Here is a 17,977-nt window from a genome sequence, read left to right as displayed (position 1 = left end):
GTTCAGGTGATCCTGAGACATTGGAAGTAGCCAAGAAACCAAGATGTGTTACTGTGTAGGACTGGGAGGAACACAAGTGAGGAGAGTGGCTCTTGATATCTCATTACCTCCTCAGTTGTCTTGTTTTTACTGATAGACTGATCGCTTAACTGAAGGAAGAGAACAAACTGAATGAGGCTTCAATAACTGAGTTTCCCTCCAAGTACATTTTGTGAATTTTGATGTACTGAATTAGAAAAGCAGAATGGAAATGGCAAGAGGTGATAAAATCAATTTTGAAAAAAGTTTGTATGATTGCTTGAAGTAGAATTGTTTTTTCCAATTTAGAAATTATGTGGAATAAATAATGGCTTAGACTTGGCATGATTGGCTTGGCTTTCACTGCACAACAAAAAAAGTGACTCAAAAATGTCTGTATATCATCTGTCCACCATGACCCCAGAAATACATTTCGGTAAACGTGGCTAACGAGGTATAACATTTTAACTTTTGGATACTATTCAAATAATTAGGTTTTATTTTTTGTAGACACTACAGTTTTATAAGATGACATTACTATTCCCAAAGAAAAAGGCAAAAACAACTATATCAAAACAAGTTTGGTTAACTGTTTATTGTGTTGTCTGTCTCTCTCCCTCTCTCTCAGCCTTTGGACGCCGGCTCTGTCAGGAAGCTGCTAGCCAACACTAAAACCCTGCGACAGATCCTGGAGGAGGCCAACTCTCTGCTTAGGATGTTCTGGAGAGCAGCTCTGCCAAGCTCCGAGGAAACCAACCACAGCACCAAGCAGGTCAGAGCCACCGCTGAGTCTCCACAAAACTCTCCTTGTTGCTGTTACAGCCATGGGGAGAGAATATCGTCCTGAACAGATTCATGAGTCGGGTGTGATGTAATGGAATATACTGGATAAAAGAACCAATAGCAGACCAAGGTTCTTGAACGGTGTGTATTTATTTTGTGTGTGTGTGTGTGTGTGTGTGTGTGTGTGTGTGTGTGTGTGTGTTCAGGAGGAGTCTCTGAAGGAGGAGGTCGGTTCTCTCCGTGTGAGGCTCTCGGAGCAGGAGGAGGCTCTAAGGGACGCCATGGAGAGACTGAAGAGCTCCAACCGCACCAAAGATAGCATGGAGCACTTTATAGTCAGCCAGCGTGAGTCACTGTTTATCCCCAGTACAGCTGCCTCTCTAGCAGTGCGATAGAGGGCACATGCTGGTATAACATACTGTATGTATAACATATCGTCAAATGGATCTAATGCACTTTCATATGTAGCTATGCTTTTCATAACAGTACTCATCACAGGTGATTTGCTACTGGGATTATCAATAATTCCATGGTGGATTATCAATCCACCATGGAAAAACTGTGGGAGACATTTTTTGTTGTTCATAGATTGTTGATCTTTGCATTCAGAGAATTAAAATAATATTATATAATAGGGGTAAATTAATTTTTTTGAATTATTAATTGTTGTATCAAATAGTATGATGAAAAATGGGTTGATGGCGTTTGATCACATTTTGATATCATTTATTTGTATAGCATAACCCTAGCATAAACAATCTTTAATCTTTAATCTTTAATCTTAATCTTTAAACGATTAATGTTAATATCAGCTCAAGGCCTTTTGGCTATACTGAGGTATATAGAGTATATCTACCACTTTCTCAGGATATTGTAGACTCTACAGATAGACTGATAGATTCCCTCCTATCAACCCACTTACCATTAGTACGCATTGATATACAGATGGTGGGCTCACAGCATACCTACCTCTTAAACTACCTCTTCTCCCCCTCTTTCCCTCTCCTTACTCATTTACTTCCTCTTCCTTTAATCTCGCCTTGTTTCATCTCTCATTAATCTCTCTGTCACATCCACGGCTAATACATTCATTCTATGGTCTGAACGTCAGAAATGTGGAATAGATGAATTACCTTGAGATGGGATGATGAGTACTGTTCTTTACTCTTAAAGCACGAGGGAAGATGGATCCATTGTCATCTATCATCATCATCATCTCTGTCTGTTTCACCGTCTTGCTTAGTCTTGGTCTCTCTAGTTTTACCTGAACCCCCCCCCCCCTCTCTTCTCCTTCCCGCTCCTTTCCTGTTGCCCCTTCATCATTTACATACTAGTAGAGTAGAGATGCTAGAGCGGCTTCGTGGCAGAATGAGTCAGCCTTGTGTTTGCGTCTGTATGTCTGTGGTATTGATTCACAGCTGGTTTGTGTATGTCTGTGTGTTTGTTCACAGTGTCGAGAACACGGGACGTCTTGAAGAAAGCCAAGACTAACTTAGAGGTGAGCGCACTCTGCTGAGTCCTTACATGCTCATTTTGGTTGTCACACCACTGATCATATTTTTTTTGTCTTTATGCTTCATAGTAATGTAAAGTATTTGTCTATGAATATGTTATTCTAGCATGAAATGAAATCAAAAGGCTGGGTTTAGTTGAGGTGATCTAACACAGTTGTTTTTGTCCACTACTGGAGAGAAACAGTCACCAATGGATCATTATCAATGAATATCCTTGTTTTCCCCTCTTTCTTTCCTACTTTATCTCTGAAACACCTTCTGCTCTCTCTCTCCCTCGTTTTCTCCTCCTCCTCGTTCTCTCCTCCTCTCTCTGTCCCTCTTATGCCTCCTGCTGAGTCTCCCCAGGAGAATGAGCTCAAGATGTCCTCCCTTCGCCATGCCTCTTTCACCTCTCCTTCCTCCTCCTTTTCTTCCCCCTCCTCCTCTTCCCCCTCTTCCTCCTCCACCTCTTCTTCTCGTCCCTGGGTTGGTAAAGGTACGGTTCCCTGGCTTTGTGTGCCTGTGACTGTGCCTGGATCAGTGTCCTGATAACACGATAAAGCTGCTTCTGTTTGATGAAAACCTCGGTATCTCCCTAAAAATGAGCTTTTCCAGAATGAAGAAATTGACTGGTTTTCAGATTAATGGCTATTCATTTAGCTAAATATCCATTGGGTTTTGAAACAGCTCTTGGATCCAAGGTTTGTGGATCTTTTTTAGTGCATCATCTCAACTTTTAAGCAAAGTTAAAAAAAAATAATAAAGAGAAACACCAAAATGGGAGTGAGGTTTTCATACAACTGCAGCATTTGGATAACAAGGATAACACCAGTGCAATTGTAGTTTTTTTCCTATCACCATTATTGCCCATGAAAAGTCTAAACCCACTGCTGTATTTGCCACAGTCAGAAGCTACTACTGTCTGTTCTAATGCAGATTTGTTTTACCTCACAGAACTCATTAATGAATCGCTTAATGGGGGTTTTCACTTTTTCCATTACTGTGCACTGTTACTTACTTCTGGTGACAGTGAAGAGGCAAAGCGTATTATTAGTGAGTCTCTCTAGGTGGGAGTCTCCACTGGTATTAAATGGCAGTGGATTCTCCTCTGTTTCACTCTCACCTTTTCTCACACTTTTCCTTCATGGTTTGCAGTGAGCATGCTTGTATTGTGTTGAAATGAGTTTGGAGAGGTCAATAACAAGCAAGTGCTGTATAACACACGCAAAAAAAACAACATATTGAAATGTAATATTTTACCACCTCAGCGTGCTCAGGCAAAGCTGAATAATAACTTGGAATGTGATGCATTTCTTCCTGTCTCTCGACCTACTCTCTCTTTCTTTCTTTCTTTCTTTCTTGTCAGTCTCTTCTGATTCCTATCCAGCATAGCCGAAATACCATAAAGCCACAGTATAAAAACACCTCTCAGTATAAAAACACCTCTCCTTCTGCTCTGTCCCAGGTGAAATCGCAGGAGGCTTCTGTGAGCTCGCCCTCTCTCCTGGTTGGGGTGTCATGAGGCCCCGGGCCCCAACGTCCTCCAGCGCCCCTGCTGTCCCGGTGTCCGGCCGGGACCTGGGAGCTTCACACCACCAGCGTCCCCTACAGGCAGCCTTCCTGTAACACACCAGCCCCGGATTCCTCCTGGGACATACTGTACACATCATTTCCTTTCCACGTGGGAAATGCTGGAAATAATCCTCCTGGCTTTCTTATTGGTTGGAGAAACACCTTAGTTGAGTGGCGTCTGTCAGAGTGTTGCTGAATGTTTGCTGAGGTTTAGTGAGTGCGAGGCGCTGTGTGATGTTAGAGTTTTGCCAGTTGATGATGGTTTATGAATGTGAATGATTGTCTTTGTCAGGTATAATTTATGTAGATGCCATGAAGGGCTTTTCTTAAGGTCCTCAACTGAAGTGTTTCCCCTCAATTCTATGAGACCATTCAGATTTTTGACTTCAGCAGGGATTCAAGAACAAAATCAACTTCAAGCCAGCAAGGAAAGGGGCTTTGAAAAAGCCAAATCAAACTAAAGTGCTTCCTCTTAGCTTCTTTTGAGGCTAGTTTTTGTTAGTATGTAAAATAGTTGCATGTGGTTTGAACAGCTTGTGGAAAAGAAGCCATACTCTCTGATGTTACAGTAGATACCTTTTTTAGTTTTGCCCTAATAATGGTCAACTAGTGCTGTCACAAGGTGGAGACGATAGCACTACCAGTGGATAGTTTGTGGGCTGCTAAATGATATTCTTACCCTCACATTTGCTCTAAAATATACAGTATATAACTCACCAAGGGGATGCATTTAAGATTTTGTGCTCATCCCCCTGAAGCCTCAAAGTATTACTATGTTTGTTGTGGAGTCAGTGCTGTCCAGATATTGAAAGAGATGGGTCCAACCCAGTCTTCCTGCTGAAATGCCAACACCTGTAGCCATAGACATTGGAAAGCCTTCTGAGTAAGCTGCCATGTTTGCCATCTTAGTAAACCAGTGTTAATATAATAAGCACATGTTACAGTATGCGTAAAGATGATGGTCGTAAAGCTGTCCGGCATCTGTCAGCCTTAGGAAGAAAGGCTAATATTTGTATTTGTGCAATGCCTTCGATGATTTGTCCCATAATCTGTACAAACATAAAACGTAGCCTAATATGAATTTTTGGTGCATGGTCCAAGAGAGTTGCAAAAGTTTATTTCATTTTTGTAACCAAAATTGCATCAGGCAAATGGACCACATTTTTAGATTTTTTTCTTTAGCTTTTTTAAACTTTTTTTTTTTTAAATTTTGTTTAATTTTTCGTTTTACCAAATTTGTAAATTGTTTTATGTTTGAATTGCCCCCATTATGACAATCACTTCCAAGAAATCCTCATGAGATGAACTTGTATATCTAATTTATCTCTTGTATTTACAAAAAGGATATTTTCTCCCAAACTATTATAGAAATTGTGACAATCATTGTGAAGATGAACTGTTTGGAAACTGGGTCATTTACACTGGCTTAACCAATACTGTTTTTGCTGTTTTACATTTGGCTTTATTTCTCTGTACAGTAGATTGCCTGTTACCCTTTGTGCATGAACTGTGGGTTCACTGCCCCTTAAATACTTTACCTGAAATATGCAATATTTGGGTTACTGTGCAATAGCCTTCATGGTTGCTTTTTGATGTATTAGGCCTAGCTGTTCAAGTGCCATGTCATCTGTGTTTAGCTGCTAAGATGTATTGATTTAAACAAACTCCTAATTTTTAATTATAACGTCATGGTTTTGACAATCAATTTGAGCCTATTTCCTGGCTAATCATGATGTACTTTGGTTTAATATGAATCAGAGCTTTATATGCAGAACGCAGCTCAGATGAAAAAAAATCACTTGATACAAAGTAACAGCATAAAAGAGCACTGAAACAATACATTTATAAAGCAATAAGACCAACCAAAGTGAACAACTTGTATGTTGTCAAATCAGGTGTAAGAGTTATCTGAGTATTGCTTGTGTAATTTCCCACAGTTCAAAGGTGAGTTTACCATTTGTTTGTGTATATGTGGTTTAGTAGGAACCGCATCAATGTATGTACATAGTAAAAGGAGTGTGCATCAATGCAAGTTTTTTTTTTGCTGTGAGAGAGGGCCTTTGAACGAAGGCCAGGTGTATTTGTATGCATGTTCTCTTTATTAAAATGTTTTGGGGTAAAAAAAAAAGAAAAACCTTTTCAATAAAAGGGAACAAAATAACATCTGTCTTGTTTGTTGTGTTCCTTTGACAAGCTGCTTTCTCTGCAAGCAGCTAATGTTGCCCAGATGAATACCCTTCTTTTGCCTTGAGAATAAAAACTCTTAGCAGCAAAAATTTGCAAATGTGGGGCATTTCCATCACGACTGTGAATTCAAGGTCATGTTCAATTATTTCATATTCCGAGTTCATTTTGTTCTGACACCCCCTGAAGTAATGACCAGAATTTTACATGGCATGTTTTAATTTTCAACAGAAGGTGGCAGCAGACACCACAAAACCGACATGATTAGCTTTACTTATCCACAACACCAGTTGTACTTGTGCCCCCCCCCCCCCCCCCAACACACACACACACACACACACACACACACACACACACACGGCAAACACAGTCAGATACACACACAGATAGCCTATTCAAGATGGACTAAAACTAATCCAAGCGATATATTCCGCAAGTACCAGTTTGTAATGTGTGTGTTGAATTTGGCATCATAACGACATCAGACAAGTTGTGTGAGTGGATGAAGCCAGCCAAAGATCGGCATAGTACATCCGATTCTGCCTTCAAAATAAAACATTTATCACTTTTGTAAAAGAAATGCATAATAATAATTTGGTGTCTGGATATACAGAATAACAAAACTAGAATAGCTGTTAGTTAAACGGACTCTTTCAAGGTCGTTGTCATCTTTCCAAGTTGCCTGGCAATGTGTTTTGTGATTGTTTACTTGTGTATTTCTGGCAGTCCTACATATGTAGGCACAGGCCTATAGGGAAAACCAACAATTGTATTTTCATTAATAACAGATTATTCGATAAGTTTGTTATTTATTTCACTCGTACACTGCATTACTTATAAAATATTGCTAAGAACGTTCGTCAATTCGAGTTTTACTTTGAAATCTGTTACCGGAAAATGTCATTTTATTGTGGCTAGCTTGACAGTGGTGACCGTGCCAGACTGGTTCAGGAAGCAGGCGAGTTTTGCTGTGGCTGCTTGCACTGCGCTGCTTTAGTACACAGCTCGACCCGGTGTCGGCAGACCTCAGCTCACATCTGAGGATGGAAGAACATCTGAAGAGGACATTCACTCCCAGTTAACTCATCAAGACCAATACGTACCATTCAGCCTGGAATAATCTTGCATCGTCCGTCAAGAAAAAAGAAAGACCTGTCATGGGTGACACGGTGTTTCTGTTAACGCTAGGCAGGTAAACGTTAGCAAGCAGGCTAGCTGGTCAGCTAGTCAGGCAGCAGAAAGCTAGCTAGGTAGCTAGCAGCAGCTGCTACTAACTGCTGCAACTTTGAGATTCAGCAACATTGTTGCCAGCAGCAGCAGCGAGGCATACAGAAGAAGAAACTCGAGATGGATAATCTTACACTGCAAACAATCAGTGGTAAATTGTCCTAGTGAGTCCTCACCCGCCTTTTTATTTGTTTTCAAGGAGGACAAGAGTGGGTGCCGCAAGGTGATTGACAGCTTGTCAAAACGGGTTTTCCAGATGTGGTCAAACGATTCAGCATGAGAAGTATAGCTAGGGTAGCTAGCCAGTGTCACAGGACTGGCTACTGACAAGGAATGGCTGGCTGGGGCAAACTTAGTGGACTCTCAACTCTACAAAGCATCAGCAAGATATGAATTTAATGTTATGTTGGCAGTGAGGTTTTGCTAAAATCGATACGAACCACGCTTACATGTTAAGCTAGCCAGCTAACGTTAACTAATAAGTACCAGCCACAGCAAAACAAGTTGTCGACTTGATCCATCTCACTAAAAATCTATTTGCAGTCAACTGTCTTTGGCAAAAGAAAATGAAGAGGACTGAAAATAAAAACAAGAGAAAACTCTGTAACATGGACCAGCAAGGAAGCCTGAGCGAAGAGAAAGATGCGGTGAGTAGCAAAGCTGGTCAGCTAAATCTGTCATGATCTGTCTCATAGTTCAAGTCTGAAATACCTGTCTTTACTGAAGACTTAACAGGTTACATGTGTGGGCGATATCAAAAAGTCTGGTGCTGATCCACGAAGCTCACTGACAGAGAACTGTGTGTGTGTGTGTGCGCGTGTGTGCGTGTGTGTGTATGTGTGTATGTGATCAACCTATACACAGGGCGACTGTAGGGTGCATAAACCAGAGGGGAATTTTAAACGCTGATATTATGAAATCATGTTTGGTTTGAACTATATACATGGACGGCTTTGCCATTTGGCGCAACCTGCGCATCTCCTCAATAATAAGTGCTGCTTCCAAGCCAAGGATGAAGTCATCACTGTAGCTCACACTTCCCCCCATGAAGTAATGTTACTCAATCTCTAGAAGTTTGATATGACTGACTGTGTCATGTGAAATTGCTGCTCCACCCTCACATGTGGGATATTAGCTGAATTATGAGGTGTAGTATAATCTGATTAATCAGATTGCCCGTAATCATCATGCTTTATAATCTCTCCCAATTCCTACAGTACGTACCATGTCTTAACAGGAGGCAGTGAGGAGACGAAGTGAGTTTCATGGTATCATGGAAAAGCCAGGCAGATGTTTGTGGGCCGCAGTTTTATGTGTTTTTTGGGGATAAAGAAGCTTGAAGGGGTATGGAGTGGAGGACTAGACGGGACGTGTTCCCCTTGTCTGACTTATCTACCTATTGCATACACTTTGGAACATTGGGAAATTAATCATGTCCTTGTTATCACTTTTTGTGATACTCCCAAAGGGTGTGTGTGAGTGGATGTGTGTGTGCGTGTTTGTGTGTGTAAGACTGAGTCGTGCTTAGGCTGACACTGGAGCCATCCATCTAGAGAAAAGTTCCGCCGTTGAATCAGCAAAACCCCAATAGTTCCGAACAAGCTCTGACAGAACGCTCGATAAGTTAATGTTGCCAGACAGCGATGTCAGTTTTAGCCAGCATGCAAAATTTTAACAAAAACAGGTTTGCTAAAATTATTTGGCAGCAAGTTTAGTTTCATGAAGCAGGCTAAAAACTGAATCACTTGAGATTTAGTTTCATAAGCCTCAATGTCAGTTTTTACAAGGTTTAGGTGGTTACAGTTAGAACAGTGGGACATGAATGATGTCATTGTTATTTCCTAATGTGTGGGTGTGTGTGTGCACGCATGTGTTAGGATTGCACTCTGTCCCTGACAACATTAGCAAACATTAGTCCAAACATTCTCTGCAATCAGAGAATTAGCAGCTATTCCTCCCTTGGATCTCTGTTACTGACTGGTACAGTTGGAGTAATATTACAAGTAACAGGATTACAGTAATCGAATTAAAATGAGTGGTACGTGTAATCCATTACACTTACTGAAAGAAAATTACAGTTCATAAATTGAAATAGTTTGTGTGTAAGTTCAATGATTTTGGGGGCAAAGTCATCCAAAAATAATGCAAGTCATCAGTTGTGTTACTGCACTGGAGTAATCCAGTATTTCAGGTTACAGATTTACATTTTTGATAAGTACTCTGTAACAGATTAAAATTTAAAAGTAATCTTTCCAACCCTGCTTAGTGATTTAATAAGATGCCCTCTATCTGTCCTGCCCCATTTCATAGCTACTTGTTAAAGGGGGTGCAGTAGCGCCTTCATTATGATTTTACTGTCTATTTACTCACCCTCACTCACCCTGCATGTGTTTTATTTCATGCAGGATGCTTTAGTTAATGCTCTTCTTCCCTGCCTGAAAGTTACAGTTGGTTGGTAAAGATTTCTCATCTTTCCTTCATAGTTCCCTAACCAGGTTCCTACTGATGATTGGCTGATATAGTCATTACGCTTGTTCTCCTGGGAGGTTTCAGTCTGGTATTTTGCTGTGGTGTTGACCCATCCCTGTTTTACTAGTCATGTGGGTTCACTGACATGGTAAATGGGAGCAGTAAAAACAGCACAGGCCGCTACACATAATAAACAGTGGAAGACAATGCGCCTTGCAGTGGCCTGACTGGCATTTATTGCAGCTGTGTGAATGGAAAGCTTGCTTGCTCCAAGGTTGTTTGCTTTCTTCAGCACTAGATGTTTGCTACATTGTATTCACATCAACGCATTAAATGTCTGTCTTCTGTCTTTTCTTGCTTCTGTCTTTCTGTGCGTACATTTTCCCATTCACCCTTTTCCTCCTTATTTCCTCCTTCCTTCCTTCTGTCTTCTTCTAGTCTTATTTGTCATCGAACATTATTGAAATATTGTGTGACATTGATTTAGGTGGGTTTCGTAAAGTGCACAGCATCAAAAAAACTGCATTGATGAGTGTGGAAGTAGCATCCAGTGATTTCCCTTTTTACTCCCTGGAGCTAAATTCAGCTGAACCTCTCCTCACTGTCTGGAATTGAAATGATTGCGTTGTAGCGTGTGCTTTTTGAACATTTTATCAGAAAGGCATTGGGAACACTGGGGCTTTGCTGATTGCATTTACATAACAATTTCTGGATAGATTGCTGTGCACCACACTTCAGAGAACTGTTGTTCCCAGTTGTAGCCCCCCTCTAGGATCAAGCTAATTAGGGCAGACTGAGAGTAGACGGAAATCTACAGGGGATTATCAATGTACAGTACAGTACAGTGTTGCATGGGGATGGGAAAGAAGAGGGAGGGCTGTTGTGCTTAACACTAGGAGGATTTTCACCATAAGCTATGGGCTCTGTGGCCTTGGTACACTCTCAGAAACAAGTACAGATTCTGTACACGGTAAATTTGTGTCAATGATGTATAGCCTAGTTCTGTCTGAATACGAGAAGAGGATAGTAGGAGCTGTGTGAAAATTCACAGCTGAAGATTTATGGTTAAAGCTTCACAATAATAGAGCTTTCCTTCATTTTTGAAATTAGATACTGCTTCATTAAGAATAAAATAGAATAGACTTGATTTTTTAAAAATAAAATAATTTTCTTAAGTGCTGTACACCATGATCAAGTTTGATAATGCTCACATATAGGAGATAAATGTCTCACCTTGACTGACTGGCTTGAATTTGCCTCTTGATGAAAAGGTACAATAAATCTATTTGACCTTTTTGTCGGATGACGAGTGTATCAGTGTCACTGAACTTTGAGCTCCGTTACCTCAGTGTGACTAAGGAAAGGAGAGAAATAGTTGAATAGGTGAAAAAAGATCGGCCCGAATCTGAATTCCCTTTTTATTTTGCTGTGGATGCTCCTTTTTCAAGAAACCTGAAACGGCTTCCTGTTTGATGGAATGAGACAGAAACCTGTGACTTGACCTATCTTGAGTTACTCTGCAGTGCAGGACTGCAACGCAGACACACACACACACACACACACACACACAGGCATGCACACACACAGCAGATGGCTTGGACAGGCCACTGACTGGCCTAAACAATGTTATATAAACTTTTCATATTGTCTAAATCATCTTTCACATTTATTTAGCTTAACAATTTATTTGATCAACATTCCCTCAGTGGATTCATTGGATTCCAGCCTGCGTTCAAAGTGGTCTTAGGTAACAAGAGTGCAGGCTAGGTTACAAGATACTTAGTTAAGGCTGTTACACTACACACATCACATTCTCCATATCTAATCACAATAAGTCATGCTGTCATGATCGAAGAATTAGTCACAGGCTCTGTGTGTGTCTGTGTGTGTGTGTGTGTGTACATATTTTCTGCTGACAGTTATAGCACAAATAGGACCGACAAAGTCCAGATAGGATTTGGGTTTAAGCCCTACATGTTGTACGTTGTCACGGCCCTGCTGTTGCTTGACATGCAGGGAATAGAGAGGCTTATTGCAGTACATGCCAGTTTTCTTCAGAATAATTCAGTGATCCATTTTAATCCTCCTACAGCCTACCTTTTGGTTCCAACCCAGCTTTTTCGAAGACACTCTCTCAGTTGAAACTGACAGTAGCCTTGGCTCTTTGCTCTTTCTTGTTCATTAGATATCTCTTAGGCTAACCATTAACCCACTCCTCTCCCACACAATGATACGGAAGAGTAATTTCCTTCGCCTCCTTTGACCACCCGTGGATGAGTGTGTGACGAGGCTGCCACTGAGGAGCCACCGAGCCAGAGTGACTGTTGCGATTCCCAGCTGCTAGTCCCAGTGCTGGCAGGCTGCACAGGCCTAGGGAAGCTGGGCTGATTGATGGAGCCCAAATGGCTAATATCTGCCATTTTAGGGTGCCTAGGAGGGAGGTAATGGGGTGGTACAGATGCAGAGGGGTAAAGGGCATTAATTATAAAATGCTCATTATCCAGAATTATGACCTAGATGGGTCCTATTTATCAAAGCAAGGGAATGGCATTTATTACAGTGAAGATCAGTACAGTCTCAGATGATTATCAAGTGGCTATCTAGGATGAGCATCAGGGAAGAGAGAAATTAAGCCATGCACCTTACACACATGATAACACAAAAGAGACAAGACAAAACATTGAACCTTTTATGGCTGGTGGCCTATTTTCACCATGGGAGAGTCCCTGAGGGAATGAAAAAGCTCTGCACCTGTGTGTGTTTGTTTCTATGTATTCCTGCTTGCCTCTTACCTTTTAGGCCATAAAAAAGAGTCAGAGATGAGATAAGGAACATGCCTCCACCTCCTTGCCCCCATCTTTTCAAACCTTGTTATAGTCGCTTAACAGTGGCGTTTCCACATGCAGCTTCAATTTAAGCTTTGGCCTGTTCAGTCCTGAGAAAGCTAGATTCTAACCCTGATTTTTAGCTTCTAACACAACAACCTTAATGAAGAAAATCCATCACTCTGCTCTTGCTTAGCACCACATTATGCCTGTCTCTGTTTCAACCCCCATTCCCCTCCTCCCTAGTCATTGTAATTGAGTGATGTGCTGATTTCACACTGAGCTGGATGCCACATTGCTCTGCCGTTCTCCTCCGAGAGATCCTTTGCTTTTCTCGACTCTCTGCCCCTCCCTAATTCTCAGCCCCCCTGCCTTCATCTCTACTTTCTCTGTGTCTCATTCTCTGCCCCCTTGTTCCTCACCTCTTTTCTCCTCTTTCTGTGCCGACACAAACTGAATGGAGAGACGTTCTGAAACGTGGCCTCGATAATCAGATTTAAGTAATAGTCAGCTAATGTTGCAATGCCATTATCTATACTCTACTAGAGACTTTAGTGCCTGAAAAAATATGTGTTACTGGGCTTGCTATATGAAATGTCAATAACAAGCCCCCCCCCCCAGGACGCTAAAGTAAATTGACAGCCTGTGGGAAACACTGCCATCTCATCTCTAACTAAAACTTTCCCCATAGTGTGTTGCCCCCCAGCACAACAGTGCTAAATTTCAGGTTTGGGAAACCAGTCTAATGATTCTTTTGACAACTTGGGCTTCTTAACAGGCTTCTTAAATTAGCCTAATTGTGTGTTTGTACATGTGTATGGAAATGAAGTGCAATAAGACTGACAAACAAAGTGAGATAATGTGTGTGTCCTTTTCCAGGTGCGTATGTGCGTGTATGAGTTATGAAGTGACACTGAAATGTGAATTCCACTACTGGCCTTCTGTCCCATTACAATCCCATACGCTTTACGTGTGTGCATTAGGGCTGCAGCTATCGATTATTTTAGTAATCGAGTATTCTACCGATTATTCCATAGATTAATCGAGTAATCGGATAAGAAATACTTTTGCTTTATTAAAGAGCAATAGTAAATATACAAAAGAGAAAATAAGACAGGTCTCTTAAAATGAACAACTAATTGGTTTCCTTTTTTAGAAAAATCAACATTTTTATTGCTTAAATTGCATACAATAATATTATCTGTCAAAACTAAACCCATTTAGTTGTTACCCGTTGTTTCTCGGTACTTGTACTGTGAACAATGACAATAATGTTGAATTGAATTTAGTGCATCTAAGTGCCATATTACATTCTGGGTTTTAAAGAAAACATTTTCTGAAATGCAAAAACAAATAAATAAAAAAAAAAAAAAAATACTTTCAAATTACTTTAAAAAGGTATACATACAACCTAAAACTAAGGCATAAATTAAAATAATAATAATAATAATAATAATACATAAACATTGCCTTTAAGTTGTGCAACTTAACTTTCAGAACTACAAGTTTCAACCTAACTACAGCTCAGGCATAACGTAAGCCTTTACTGTCTTCTTGGAAGGCTTTGTGGCATTTGTAGGAGGCAAACACGAGTGGACAGGAAAGCCAACATGTAATGAAAGTTATTCATGAGAATACACCTCCTTAAATGTCTCTCTACATACTGGTGTGTGTGTGTGTGTGTGTGTGTGTGTGTGTGTGTGTGTGTGTGTGTGTGTGTGTGTGTGTGTGTGTGTGTGTGTGTGTGTGTAAGCCTTTAAAGGAGCATGTGGTGGTTGCAATGAAGAAAAGTGAGCATATCAACATGCTCAGAACTGAGGCTTGCCCTGCGCTTTGATGCAATGTTTCCTGCTGCAGAAAGCAGACGCTCTGATGGCGTGGATGTTGCTGGAATACACAGCAAGGACTTTGCCAGCATTGCCAGCGTTGGATAGCGCACTGCATTTGTTTTCCACCATGACAGCAGATTCTCCTTCTTGGACAGGGGATGTTCTCCGAAATACATCAAGACCTCCTTCTGCATAGTTTGGTTTAACTGCTGCTCCTCATCCTCTTCATCACTGGTGCTGGAGTCTGATGATGATCCCAGTATGTTGTCGAGGAACGATGTTGCACCCTTGGCATGCGTTACTGGGTTGTCTTGTGCTGTGCTGGAGGCTCCATTTTCACTTACGTTGGGCTGCCTCGCTTCCTTTTGGGCAGCAAGTGCCATGGTTTGTACTGCGCTTTGGACCTTGAATGCTTCGTCAGCAGGCAAGAACTTAAGTTTTCTAAACCTGGGATCCAGAGCAGCAGCAATTAGGACTGTGTTTGGAGATTCAGGTTGAAACACAGATAGTCCTCGCCATCTTGCTGTGATCTGTTCTGCCACATGAGCGTGGTATGACCTTACTGGTGCAGTCTCAAAAGCTGAACTCTGTATGGACTTCTTAAGGCTTTGCACTAGCTGTGGAAGTGCAGAGAGGGTAACATATTGTTGCCCACTCAGAAACACCGTAGCTCCTTCAAATGGCTCAAGGGCCTGGCTCAGCTCCTCAGTCAGGTTCCACTGTTCAGGCTTGAGATCAAGCTAGTGGTGTTTTCCTCTCAGAGTCACTGCTGGGTCCCAGAGTGCAGCAGTCACTGGCCATCTTTGTTCCAGCAGCCTGGATAACATGTGATGAGTGCTGTTCCAGCGAGTACTTACGTCTTGCACCAGCATGTGTTGCGGTGTGCCCATTTGCTGCTGCTTATCCTTTAGCTTGGTGCATGCCAGCTCACTCTTCTTAAAATGTTCGACAAGGCATCTTGCAGCAGCCACACACTTGGAGATAGCTTAGTGGTTCTTCAGAGCACTTTGCACAACCAAGTTTAGGGTGTGACCTGCACATCGCACTGATGCCCATCCATGCTTTTCTGCCAAAATCTTCACCGCTGCTACGACAATAGCACCGCTTTCGTGGACAACAGCTTTGATTTTCTCTGGTGGAATGTCAATGATGCAATATTTGCAGCCGTGTGTCTCTCTTCAAGGGGCATCGTTGTCAGACTGTGGGACTCCATTTCCCAATCCTCCCCAAGAAAGTGACACGTCACCCCCAGATACGCCTCTGTAGCAACGCTCGTCCAAATGTCGGTTGTGAGTGCAATGCTGTCAGTCTCCTTAAGGGTGTTCTTCAACTTGCCTTTGATTTCTTCATACTTTTTCTCCATCATTTTCATGAAGTAGGTTCTTGAAGGAAGCGTGTACCTGGGATTGAAAGTGGAAATCATCTTCTGAAAGCCTTCATCCTCCACCATGGACAGCGGGCGCATGTCTGTGACAATCATGTTCAAAATGCTGTCTGTGAACTCAGCTGCTTGCTCAATTGAACATGATGCAGCTGTCCGCACGAAGCTGTCCATACGACGCTGTGATTTACTGAAAAAGAGGTGAAATAATAATTATTATTGATATTTATTACTAGGCCTAAATATCATACTGTAAGTTCATAAGACTGGCTAATGTACATTTATTTACTATGTTGAAGGGTTGCCCTACACCTGCTGACCCTACTCATTGCAATCAAACTAAACTGAATATACCTGCTGTATTGGATTGGTGCATTTTAGGCTCCAATTGCTACTTACACCACCTGATATTTTGCTTTCTGGGGTATTTTATGCATCTCTTCTCTTCGCCCCTCGCTATTTTCTCTCTCTTTCTCCATTTTGCTAGCCATTTTGCAATCCGCGCCATCAAATCACATCTTCTTCACGTCACGTGTCCACAGCGTAAGCGCGTTGTGCGACAGTAATAATCATCCATGCGAAACACAGTGAGCTGTATATAGTTATATGGATTAAACGAAGCTTCGATGCAAAGAGTTCCTCGAGTTTCTCAAGGAATCGTTTCAGCCCTAGTGTGCATGCTTGATAGTGTGTGTGTGTGTGTGTGTGTGTGTGTTTTATTTGTGTGTGTTTGGCATTTGTGCCTGCTTTCACTGATACAGTCATTTTGTTTTGTTGTATCCCCTGAGGCTTGTTTGCTTGTGGTTCTACTTGTTTGTGAATTAATGAGAAATACAGGGACAGAGTGAGCTTGGTACTTCTGTGCGTGTATTTGCAAGTGTGTGGGTGTCTGTGTTAAACTAGGCTAGGATTAGGTTAGCTGCTTTTCCTCCAGGTAATTTGGCTGCATGCTAGCTAATAGTGTGAGACATCCATGGGCAGGGCAGGGCCAGGACAGAAGAAGACGGGTTGGGAGGGAGAGGGAGAGGGAGAGGGAGAGGGAGGCAGGAATGCTACATGCATAAACCTGCATGATGTTCCTGGCTGGTGCTAATGTTGCTGTTCTGTAGACTGATTGGTGGGCTGGTTTGGATAGAAAGACACACTGAGTATGTTTACATGCATACAGTACTCTGGATAATTGCTTATGTCCCAGTTATTTGGGATAATTTAATCATATGCACTAACATCCCTGCATATATGAATAAACAAAATATCCTGAGGATTACCATGGAAATGGAACTTATTACAAAACACAAAACTAACAGTAAATGGAACATTTATTCATTTAGTCTGCACAGTGATGAAAAATAGAAGTGAAGTTATTAACAACACAGTAATGGAATACAGTGCTTAGAAAATACAGAAAATAAATGAATGACAAATTTATGCAAGACAAAAAACCCAAAGGCTTATAAAAACATCTTGGCTCAAAACAAAAAGAGAAAAAAAGAAAATGAATCAAGATGACCAGCAAAGGCACAGCTGAATTGGATATTAGAATCTAAGTGACAACAAAGTGCAAAAATAGCACAGAACAAAGATGCAATCGTATATCATTGGAAATAAAATGTCTCTATTGGAGTAAGTGAAGCCATAGGGAAAGTGCGACTGTGGTGGTGAGTTGGAGTGTGTGTGTGTATGTGTGTGTACGTATGTACGTGTGTGTGGGTGATTGTGTTAGTGCAGTATCCTTAGGGTCATGCTGAGATATGGCTGTAGGTACCTTTTCAAGGTTTGGGTAATATCCATTGTTATCTGAATTGTTAATTGGGTGTATGAATGTGCTTTTGTGGTAACAAGTGTGCTATTGTATTTCTTGATAATGAAGCTAATTTGAATTCAGTGTTTGAATACATATTGGTACTACACATTCACACTGTGGTTGGCAGTGCAGTATAGAGTGAACGTGCACTCCAGCGCTGATCTGAGGGCAGTTTTGCAGTTTCCCCTGCTAATGGTTAAGCCTAGAAAAGGAAGTTGGAAATCTCATCCCTTATCAGCAAACAAGGTTGACATCACCAGGCACAAAGTGTTTTGACTACAGGACAGATGGTGGCTCAATCGTGTCCTTAAATATAGCAGCTATAAATTATATCCAGAGTTCAGACACAACTAGAGAGGAGCAGGCATGTAAGGACAGTCTCTCACTATCTA

At 41.4% G+C, this 17,977-nt stretch overlaps 2 protein-coding genes across 3 annotated transcripts in view; both read left to right on the top strand.

Annotated features, from left to right (window-relative positions):
* The window catches only part of pde4dip (phosphodiesterase 4D interacting protein), a 72,303-nt gene extending 66,274 nt beyond the window's left edge, over positions 1–6,029 (top strand). The window contains exons 39-42 of the mRNA XM_078285503.1: positions 647–790; positions 1,008–1,146; positions 2,253–2,299; positions 3,760–6,029. Coding sequence (XP_078141629.1) covers positions 647–790; positions 1,008–1,146; positions 2,253–2,299; positions 3,760–3,816 — 387 coding nt within the window. The 3' untranslated portion in view covers positions 3,817–6,029. The remainder of the gene's footprint in view (positions 1–646; positions 791–1,007; positions 1,147–2,252; positions 2,300–3,759) is intronic.
* Positions 6,030–7,251: 1,222 nt separating this feature from the next.
* The window catches only part of mast2 (microtubule associated serine/threonine kinase 2), a 165,979-nt gene continuing 155,253 nt past the window's right edge, over positions 7,252–17,977 (top strand). For both annotated transcript variants that reach the window (XM_071913467.2, XM_071913466.2), the window contains exon 1: positions 7,252–7,924. In XM_071913467.2, the coding sequence (XP_071769568.2) occupies positions 7,844–7,924 (81 nt within the window). In that variant the 5' untranslated portion in view covers positions 7,252–7,843. The remainder of the gene's footprint in view (positions 7,925–17,977) is intronic.

Source organism: Centroberyx gerrardi, chromosome 9 (genome assembly GCF_048128805.1).
Source record: "Centroberyx gerrardi isolate f3 chromosome 9, fCenGer3.hap1.cur.20231027, whole genome shotgun sequence".
Taxonomy (NCBI): Eukaryota; Metazoa; Chordata; class Actinopteri; order Beryciformes; family Berycidae; genus Centroberyx; species Centroberyx gerrardi.
Note: the sequence above shows the minus strand (reverse complement) of the source record. Positions and strands in the feature narration are given on the sequence as shown.